The sequence below is a fragment of the Palaemon carinicauda genome, chromosome 6, assembly GCF_036898095.1.
Source record: "Palaemon carinicauda isolate YSFRI2023 chromosome 6, ASM3689809v2, whole genome shotgun sequence".
Classification (NCBI taxonomy): domain Eukaryota; kingdom Metazoa; phylum Arthropoda; class Malacostraca; order Decapoda; family Palaemonidae; genus Palaemon; species Palaemon carinicauda.
Window position 1 is genome coordinate 24181077 of NC_090730.1, and position 11122 is coordinate 24192198.

General features: G+C 42.1%; 1 protein-coding gene across 1 annotated transcript; it reads right to left on the minus strand.

Annotated features, from left to right (window-relative positions):
- Positions 1–1511: 1511 nt before the first annotated feature.
- On the minus strand, positions 1512–10875 carry LOC137642516 (gastrula zinc finger protein XlCGF57.1-like). Its single transcript, XM_068375147.1, has 2 exons — positions 10464–10875; positions 1512–3510 (listed from the first exon to the last, which is right to left on the minus strand). The coding sequence occupies exon 2, from the start codon at positions 2645–2647 to the stop codon at positions 1535–1537; it is 1113 nt and encodes a 370-aa protein (XP_068231248.1). The 5' UTR covers positions 2648–3510; positions 10464–10875; the 3' UTR covers positions 1512–1534.
- Positions 10876–11122: the final 247 nt, after the last annotated feature.

Consider the following 11122-nt stretch of genomic DNA (forward strand, 5'->3'; position numbering starts at 1 on the left):
GGACCATATACAAGAGGGGCAGCCAATGGATCTGGCAGCCCACTGATGGTTTGGATGTAGGTTAAAACCTGCCAGAAGGCATGTTCTTTTCGGTCCGCCTCCATCATTTTAGGGCTAGCGGCAGATGGCAAAATGTCGTCCTCGTAATCATTTTCCTCATCCGCTTCCGAGCTCTCATCCATAGGAGCCCGGAGTGGGTCAAGGTCGTCATCAAGATCAACGGAGGACTGGTTCTCTCTGAGTCTCTGCACGAGATAAGGGAGGCCTGGCCAAAGATTTTGGGATAGTGAATAAATCTTTCGGCAGAAGCTCCTCCATCAGTGTAGGCCTTGCGGTTTCCACTGACCTGCGGGAGAGATGGGACTTCACAGGGGCAGGAAAAGCATCACACCGAGAAGAGTGAAGTGCCTCCTTTGGCACTGCCTCGGCTAGAATCAGACGGAACGAGTCCATATAGGAAATTGTCCCGTTCTTGGAAGGAGAAGGTCTAATTCTCTTCCTCTTCCCTTTGGGCCTTGCCTGTGGGGACTTGAACAGTAAGGGACTCCCCTACGGTTCTGCAGCTCTCTTCCCTGGCTCTCTTGCGAGGAGTGATGTTCTCCTTGGGTGAAGGCTCTGCCGGAGCAGTCCTTAGAGTTCCCCCTGTCATCAAGAGGGGGAGAGGGACCCGGGATGATAGGAGGCAACAGGGGAATCCTGGGAGTGCGCATGGGACAAGTCACTCACACGCACACAATCTGAAAAGATAAAGAAAAAACAATTATTAAAGCCAGTAAAATGGGAGAGTATGGGCAGTATGTCTGTTTCTACCAAGAAAGCAAAGTGGTTACTCAACCTAGGCATGTGATTGAGTGGGGTACCCAGGCTACCCCACCCCCACCCGCTGACTAGCGGGTGCAGTAGTCATCCCTCACTGAAAATTATCATGGCTGGTTCAGCTTCGCCAAAAACAAAATACCCAATATAAATAGTGGAAGGTTTGTATTTGCGCTGGAACAAATGTTCTTTAAATTAGTTGTTATGATGTATATCAATATAAAATTTCTGTTATGAAATTTTATTTCTTCTTCTTGGTAAGTTTTATATCTACTGTTCCTTTTCCATAAAATATTCTCACCCATCCACCGAGAGACTGCACTTACTGATCTCTTGTCTAAACAAAAAGAGTAATTTAAGAGGCATAAATTAAAAAAAGGAAAGATTCTCCTTTCACTTCTCAATAAGAACAAAGCTTCCTATGACATCATGCAAGTTTTTAAAATTTTTAAAATATGTGTTTTTAATATTTTGAACTACAGTATTTACAATGGAATTACTGCCTTATCCAATATTCTACTGCAAACTGTGCTTCTGTGTTACTGTTTCTGCTTTACATGAATTTCAAGCCTTCCAAGTATTCTCTTAAAATTTGTATTTTTCTTTGGTGTTAATTTTCAAATATAATTTTCACTTAATTGCCTTCTTTCCAGTGGGTGTCTACATTTTCCTTTGTACTATAAATATATTTTATAAAAATTTTGTTTTCCTACAGTCACTATGGATTCTCTCCAGTATGACTATTCATATGTTTTCTGAGTTGACATCTATGAGAAAATGCTTTCCCACATTCACTGCATGTAAAGGGAGTATCTCCAGTGTGAATCCGCATGTGCGTTATTAAATGGCTTTTACGAGAAAACGATTTCCTGCATTCATCACATCTGTATGGTCTCTCTCCCGTGTGAGTCCTCATATGCTTTCCAAGTTGCCATCTATGAAGAAATGGTCTATCACATTCAGTACAACTGTAGCGCCTCTCTCCAGTGTGACTCCTCATGTGCCTCGTAAGACAACTGTTTTGAGAAAATTCCTTTCCACATACATTGCACGTTATTGGCTTCTCTCCAGTGTGAATCTTCATATGTACTTTGAGGTATTTTCTCTCAGAAAAGGCTTCCTCACATTCGCTACAAGAAAATGGCTTCTCTCCGGTGTGCATCCTTAAATGACTCCTGAAACTACTTTTATAAGGAAAAGCCTTTCCACAGTCATCACACCTGTATGGCTTCTCTCCAGAATGAACTACCATGTGACGCTTGAGTTTATATCTCTGGCAAAATTCTTTACCACAACTTTCACACACAAATGATTTCTCATCAGTATGCATTTCCAAGAAAGTTTGGAGATGATCTTGACAAAGAGATTCAATCTGTGAACCATTTTGTTTACTTCCACTGCTTGAAAACCTTTTATTGTCTATTTGGATCTTTTGTTGTAAACTTTGCACTTGGTCAACTGTTTGCAAATTCACATCACCATCTTTATTGTCTTCCTGTTTGTAAATTAATGAATCTTTCTTACTCACAATCGAATCTACTTTGAATGAATGGTTGGCTTCTTCTTCATCAGAATCATACCTTCGTAGCTCTGTCTTGACTACCATAATTGGATCAAAAGGCAAACAGCCATCATCACTTTCATTACTATTGCCAAGCAAATCCCTTTCTTCATGGCTGGCTGGAGGTGATGATAATGGATCTTCAATTTCACTCTTCAAAGGAAATCCTAAGGAATATTCTGAATTCATTTTAGCTTCTTTGTCTTTAAAAGTTAAAGTATTTATTACTCTGCATTTCATACACCACCAATTAATGTGTACTACTAACATTCCATAGCATCAGTTCCTATATTCTGTTCAGATGCCATATATCAAACTAACCAGTATGGGAGATCTTTGACCTGTCATTATTACACTGAGACAATCTTCCTAGCAGTATCACTGACCTGACATTCTCACTTTGTAAGAGGCTCTTTCACTACTTTAAAGTATCAAGTACCAACTTGGTCTGTTCTTTATACCCACAGTAATTTTACTCTAATGTATTATGCTGTTGATTTATTCTTATTGTTTTTATTTGCTATTTTCATCTTGTTTTCTCTTTTCCATTATTATACTTTTTATTCCTTGGAAACTTACTTTGCAGAGTAATAACCACTCAAACTATTTTATATGAATGCATGTTTACTCTCATTAATGGTAATTATAATTACGTAACTTTTGATTAATAATAATTGTAATAATATATGATATAACTACAACTTAATCTACTCTTCGCTTCCAATTTGTCAGTTCTTAATTTTTTACAACTAAGAGAACTACATTTTAAAAGTTTCTCTCCATATGAAAGTATCAATATTTACATAAGAAATATATTTGGTTTGCATCAACTTGTAATTTATTCTGAACAATCATAAATATAAACTGAATCATATAACAGTAATTCAAATTTAAGACTTTTGTCTAAAAACATTATGTCATGCAAGAATGTCAAATAAAATGCTTCACTTCTTATCTACAAAAAATCATAACAATCAGAATTAAACTCTAGTTTAGTATAAAGGTTCAATTCCTCTAAATATACCTAGTGATGGTAATTTACCTTCTATCAACACCCATATAATACAGATCCATTATTTATGTCCTTGCTCTTGATACAAAAATTTGGTGGTTTTTCAATGGGCAGGAAACCTCTGAAATTAGAGAATGCAACAAACAATTAGAATATAAATAAGTTACATTATGAATTACATAAAGATTCCCCATCTTGTTTTTTTGGCCCAATTTGCAACCATTTTTCCATTTCTACAAATACAGTACATAATATCTGAAATTTACAGAATAACACGTACTTAAATTATGCATATTACTTGGAACATTACATGCAAAGAAATATTACTAATTATATCATACTCATCAAATTTAAAGTATTTCTATATGTTGTCACAAATTCTTTGATTCTGCAGTATTACATTTCTGTATAAAAGTAAAAATTTACATTGTTCCATCACTAATACAAACCCTTTTGTTCTTTGTTAAGGAATATACTTTCAGCAAAGCTGGAAGACTAGCCATAAGACTTTTAGTGAGGTGTAACTAGCCTAATGCTAGTTAGCATTAGGGATTAGTACCGGCTACCCCACTCAAACACACCTGTGTTGTTTCACCACTTTTGCTTTTGTCATGGTTGAGAGCGGATGTTGACTCTCTCTACCACTGTTCACTGACTGCAGTTTGACTAATCTTATTTCTTTGCTTTATCTTTTAGTTGTGATTGTTTCTTTTTCTAGGCCTGTATGCAGACTTGTCCTGGACCTGATGGGTGGAAATATGGCACCTTCATGTCTCAGGTTGAGACCAATCCACATTCCCTGTGCCCGGCCTGCAGGGGACGTTTGTGTATGCAGTTAAATACCTGCGTTGAATGCCGAGAGTGATCATCCTCCCAATGGGGGAGGTTTGGTAGAAGGCGGAAGAAGAAAGGGAAGAGGGATTCGTCTCCTTCGGGGTCATCCTCAAAGGGGAAGAAACCTCGGCTTCCTTCTTCTGCTTCACAATCTCTGCCCAAAGCTCCTCCTCAATCATCCTCTGCGGACGATCGATCGAGGAGCAGTGGTGACCCTTTAACTATTGGACAACCCTTAGGGGAGGACCCAACCACATCCCCTAGGGAAGCAGTGCTGCCCTCTTCCTCAGGTGACTCTTTTTCAGTTGATGATGTAATCCAGCTGTGGCTGTCTTCTTGGGGATCGCTGGTCCCCCATTGAAGGAGAGTCTCTTTGAGCTTCTGCAGTTGAAGGCACAGAGGAAGCGTACACTGGCTTCCTCAGAGGTTGATCTCGGTCCTCCTCTCAAAGACTCTGAAGGTTTCACACCGGCGAAGTCTCAAGGGGCCCTTCCTATGGAAATCTCTGCTCCTGCACCGTTACTGCTTTCATCGACTTTGCTGCAGCAGTTCCTGATCAGTGTCCTTCAGGTCTACTGAAAGCATGAAGGCTCCCTCTCTGACAGAGGACAGCATAGACCAGTTTCCATCCTGAACTTGGTTTGACATACTAACACGGTCAGAGGGAGGTGGATGACTGTCCCTAGCCCTTAGTCACCCTCTCCACCAGGAAGAGTTGACTGTAGAAGCACAGAGACTCGTCTCGAAATACTTCAAGCATGTTCTTCTCCAACATCCCTTACACCTTTACCAGCAAGGCTGGCATAGACCATACTGTTTCCATCCTGAACTTGGCTTGACATACTAACTTGGTCAGAGGGAGGTCCATGACCGTCACCAGCCCTTAGTCACCTTCTCCACCAGGAAGAGTTGACTGTAAACGCCCGGAGACTTGTCTCGAACAACTTCAAGCATGTTCTTCTCCAACATCCCTTCCACATTTACCAGAAAAGCCAAGGCTTTTAAGAATGTTGGATGTACCATCGAGAAATTGATCGGAACTAGAGATACGGGGACCTGGCAGTCCTGGAAAGGTAGCAAGTAAAAGTCCCTAAGGACACTCACTATGCAAGACTCAACCCCGGGTCTCTGATAAGTTGCCCAATAGTGAAACAAGGAACCCTCTAATCTCAGCAGTAGGAGAGAAGAAATGCCAGCCACAGCATTTCCTTCTCTGAAAAGGAGCAGGCTGTGCACACACAGGCTCTTTTCATGAAGAGGTTGCAGGAGCTGTGGAGGAAAGTCTCACAGTGGGCACAAGCTCCTTACTAGCTTCCGATCCTGCAGACTTGGCTGCTGCCCCCTTCAAAGGGCCAGGGCTCTTCAAGGTGACAGCAGGGTGAATAAGGGAGTCCGGCAAGGCAGTCCTCTATGATTCCACTTCCATCTGCCTACAATTCTTTGGCAGGAGAGATGTGGTACTTCACCCTGACAAGTTCCATAATGCCAACGCCACCTCCAGGCCGTGCTTTGAGAAGCTAGAAGCCGCTATGTCCTGCCTCTTCAAAACTCAGTAAGCCAACAGGTTTGCTGTCTGGTAGGCTAGGAAGGTGACTGCCTTCCCACCACCCCAAACCCCATGTGATAGCACAAGGCTCTTGTACTTCTTTGAGTTTGCAAAGTACTTAACTGCTCTCGACCAGTGGTTGAGGAATGAAATAGCTTGGAGAGAGGCCAAGCCCAAAGCCTCCATGGCCGCTGACTCAGGGGCTGAGAAGTACAGGCCTTCCACCTGAGACTCTCCAAGGAGAGTGGCCCCATCAAACTGCAAACTCATGCGTCTACCTGCATATCTGCAGACGTATTGTTCTCAAGCGTATAGAACCTTCGCTGCTTAGAAAGTGGGGGTGGCATGATCTTGCTGGACCTACTGGAACAGGTTGAATTCTAAGACCCACAGATTTGATCTTCCACCCAGTCTAAGACCAAGTCAACGAGATCCGACCAAGGCTACTCCAAGTAGGGCTTCGATCCTTGAGGGGCCCCAAAGTGACGATCAACTGCCGAAGTCCTCCCCAATGGTAGTGTCACAGTCACCTCCCCAAGGCCATTGCACTCACAAATGATTGCAAGGATGCTCTCAGAGTCAGGGAAGTCAGCCTCTGTTGGCTCCTGACCACAGTCTGGAAATGCCAATACATCCTGCTCCTCAGTACCCTTGTCTGCTGGCAAGGTCGATGGCAAGGCAGCTTGCTCAGGAGAATTTGCTACCACTTGGGTATGGCCTGGGCAGGCAGACGGTAACTGGAGGAGACCTCCTGAAACATGACCCAACAGTGTCCGGAGAGGAACCAAGTATATTCTTCTAATTCGGGTCGAGGCAGAGGGGCAACCATGGCTTTGCGCTGAGGAAGAGGGAGCAAAGCCTTCCACCTGACATTCTTGGCTTAACAAAGCACGCAAGAGATCGAGTATGGCCTCAAATAGTTCCATCGTTACAACCAATCCAAGTGACAACTCACTGGCAGAGGGAGGAGCAGGCGTCCAGCGTCCTGGAAAGGAGATGGAAGTTGCCAGAGCTCATCCATAAACCTTGGAACAGACAATGTACAGGGCCATACACTACTGTCCCGGCTTTAGCCAAGGAAGCCGGGACCACACTGATGACCAAGGCTACAGGGGCCTGGACACAAGGTCCTGGTTCTTGCCCTGGCTCTGGAACCGATAACCAGGCAGGTGCCGACCGACCCCCTCCAAAGAGAGGTGGTGTCGCAGGGAGCACTATCCCTGGGACTATGGTTGGCTTTCCTGGACTTCTTCCTCCTCTTCATCTGAAAAGAAGAGTAAGAATTCAAGTTAAAAGGAAGGAGATGAGGAAGAACATTGCACATGCTTCTTCTCTTCCTGGCTCTGCAAGCAAGCCATCGATGATGACGTTCTCCATGGGGAGAAACCACACAGGTTGCTTCAACAGGAGCCACAAGACTGGGACATAGTCACAAGGGGAGAGGAAGACACACACAAGGCCCCGCGACCCTGTAAAAAGCGAGGCCGAAGGCACAACCACTGACACCGAAGGAGCAGGAACAGGCTTCAGACCCCCTTTCACAAGGTTCGGGGCGACAGGCACAGGAGAATGGAGGGAAATCAATGGCATTGGGTCAGCAATAGGGGCCACACCGGGGACAGGGACAGCTCTCTTCTTCCCCGCACCGTTACCTTTAGCATTACCGGGCCCTGAGGCCATGAATCCCAACTCCGGCACCTTAGCTTCCAGGCCAGGGCTTACTACAGTATACCAGTCTTACCAATCTCTTAAGATTTCTAAGAGAGGAACCACCAGGCTCCCAGACACTGGGGAAACTACCACACCCTTCACCATTGGTGTCACTGAGGACACATAGGACATAGGTAAATGCACAGGGGATACCAAGGGAGAGGTAGCCTTGGCTACCAACTCCCTCAAAAAAAGTCATGGGGGCTTACCTAAAAGACCTAAGGAAACTCCAGCCAGTAGAAGAATGTTTATTCTCACTGATGGCTGAAATCCAAGTGAGTGCTCAGAAAGCAAGCAGGGAGGCAGAGGTTTCTCTGCTCTTAGCCAGTAATTATTGGCCACCTGTTTACACCTTGTTATAAAAGTTTAACGGCCGAGTGCTCCAGTTTTGCTGATATCTATTCTGTGTAAAGGACTGAGGTTTATATGGTTAGGAACAATTCTGAATTCCACCATCATTTACTTGAATACTACTTCACAGATCTTGGAAAATTTTCTCAACATCGGTAATACTAGTCACATTCGTAACACTGATAGCTGATAGCTGTAGATAGAATGACAGATGACAAGATTAATTTTTTTCTTTGTTTCCTTCCATGTTTTCTCAACTATTATCACTACAAAATAAAACAATTTTCATTTCTTATATACATACAGTATTCCCTAGCCATATTGCAGCTCATATTTTGCGGCCTCAGTGCATTGTGGATTTTTAAATATATGTTTTTAATCTCACATATTTTTTGTTAAATTGTGCTAACGCGTGATACGAGTGTAAATTCCCATGAAAACAGCAAGTCATGACATATCATTTTGTCTGTATTCGCTTGAGATCTAATACGGCACGTTATTAGCTGACTGGCAGGCGTCAACCAATGAGAGCAATGGATATTTGTATCCTGGGAGCTGATTGGCCATTGAGCACAGCATCAACTTGAAGCTTCTCCCAAATGAGGATCAGATGTGTTTACGTCGCATTACAGTCATTTGTGTTTAGGCATTTAGTGATGTTTTAGTGTCTTCTCATTTTTGTTTCAATCCTTACAATGCTGCCTAAACACCCTACTCCTTTTAAGGGCTTTGGTAGTAAGTCTAAGAAACAAAGGAAGAGCCTGACCATAGTTAACAAAGTGAAACTTCTAAACATGTTGAAATTTGGCAGATGTTTCGACACAGTTGGACGCTGTTACAGCATCGAGTCGACCGTTCTCTACATTAAGAAAGATGAGAATATCATAGTCATCATTCAACCTAGGCAACAATATCTTCTACAGTTAATTGAACATCATACTGTGTGAGAGAGAGAGAGAGAGAGAGAGAGAGAGAGAGAGAGAGAGAGAGAGAGAGAGAGAGAGAGAGAGAGAGAGAGAGAGAGAGAGAGAGAGATGTAAAATTAAGTGTTTTATGGATTAAATAACTTATAATATTGTTTACTGTAACTGCTTATACTTTTTACTGTATCTACTATATACATTATATTTTCATAAATACAAGTGTTTTCTGTATAATACTTTATAAGTGCGTAGAAAAAAGGTATTACAAATAAAGGGTGGTTTAATATTAGTATGGGGGAACTTTTATAAATCTTTAAAATATCCGTAAATGATAAAATAAATAGGGCGTCGCACCTTCAGGGATTTCTACCTATTGTGGGGGAGCCTGGAACTAATTATCAGTGATTAATAAAGGAATACTGTATTTCACATTAGTACCATTCACTTTTTGGCAAGTAGACGTTAGCTCACTGTAATAATTTCCATTTTGGTGTACAGTATTGACATTCTACGCAGTACGGTATTTGACATGTAAGAGTGTGTACCCTACGGTGGCCAAAGTCACAGTGAAGGTGAGCACTACCTGTTGGATGGGAGGGGCTTCCCCGCCACCCAACAGCCAGCTGTGTTTTCCTTGTTAAAAGCTTAAAGGCTGGTTCCAACCACACTGAAGTCATACTCCCATTAAAGGTCAAAGGTTTGTATTACATATAGGAACAAACAGTTATCTGAAACCAGTGCCTTGCCTTGCTTTCTTCCATAAGATCCCTCAAACACAACTGCAAAACCAGGCTATATGTATGATAGCGGTAAGTAGGTAAGGACTTGGCTTGTAGGTTAGGTTAGGTTAGGTGGGGAAGTTTAAGTTTGGTGGTGTTCTTGCGTAGAGACTTTGCAGAAAAAAGTCTTACGAACAACTAGAAATTGGGAAGAAAATTCCCATGTTCTATGAACGCGGGAGGAACTGGCCGCTGATATACAAAGGCTCTGCAAGACTAATTATTCAAACCAGAAAATAATTAAAACAGTGAGATGGGGACGGCACCTGAAGTCAGTGTGAAAGTAGCGCTACCTGTAAGGTGAGCAGAGCATACCCGCTACCCAGCAGTGTTTGCCTCGTTAAAAAACTTAATCGTTGTTTCCGGTTAGTTCATTGGGACAAGGTAAGCTAAGAATATAGTAGGGGGTGTATTTATGATAGCAGCCACCTGTATGTATTATTATGACAAACTTGGAATACGGCAGTGTAAGGGGGATCGCAGAGGGGTGTTAGGTAAGGACATGGCTTGTAGGTTAGGTTAGGGGGGGAAAGTTTAGATTAGCTAATGTCCATTTCTAGTCAATGCGTGAGGAACTGCAGCTGTTATACAAAGGCTCCTACGGTAGTCTAAGGGGAAGGGTTGTGGAAGGCGTAGCCCCAAGAGCTAAGTAGGTAAGGCTATGGCTCCTAGATTAGGTTAAGTGATGTTTTGGTGTCTGTTCCACTGAAAACGTTGTTTTTTTTTCGTGTATCCCAACGAACTAAAAAACTTCCCAGTTTCGCTAGTCATATTTATTTTTCACATTGGAACAAACAGGATGTGGAAAACATTACCTACCTTAAGGGTTCTCTTGCAATAATTTACCAGAAATAAATCTTACCTGTTATATTTCCTAAAGTTTTTAAATATATACTTTGATAATTATTAGTAAATTATTGATAAAACTTACTATAATGGACGCAAAGTGACGTGTGATGTTGTCGACAAAGGTTTGGGAGCCGATCACTATTTTCCTTTCTTTTCGCAAAGAAAATAATCTTGATTTATCATGAAAGGACCCTGAAGATTTTCAATCTTGAGATTTACAGCCATTTATCAAGTGATATACGTTGTAACAAGGGAAATTGTGTAATTGTAATTAATAAATATAGACTGCCAACTAAAGTGGAAGCTGTTATTTATCACGGGGTTATAGTAGTAGTAGTCGCAAGTTTTCTGGGTTATAATTGCTCATACTTTTTATTACACACATTGAGATGCTCATGAATGGCAGAGGCAATGGACAGTGACATTACCCTAGCAAGCATGACAGTGCCCTAGAAACTGTCCATATATTTTATATGATCAGCGCCCAAACCTCCCCTCCACCCAAGCTAGGACCAGGGAAAATATGATGACAATTTGTGTGATTTATGCAAAGAGGAAGAAGACACCACCGAACATTTATTTTTATGCCCAAAGTTAGAACAGCTAAAGAATGTAGAAATAAGTTTAGGTATGCTGAAAAATCCTAGCAGAGATCTGGCTGCATTTATAGATAGGGCAATGAATATAAAAGAAGAGTTTAGGAAGCCCAAACTGATTACCACAACAGGTTGCCAAAACTGA

Bases quoted from the DNA above. Each gene is read 5' to 3' on its own strand.
- LOC137642516 (XM_068375147.1), bottom strand. From the start codon at position 2,647: ATGTTAGTAGTACACATTAATTGGTGGTGTATGAAATGCAGAGTAATA.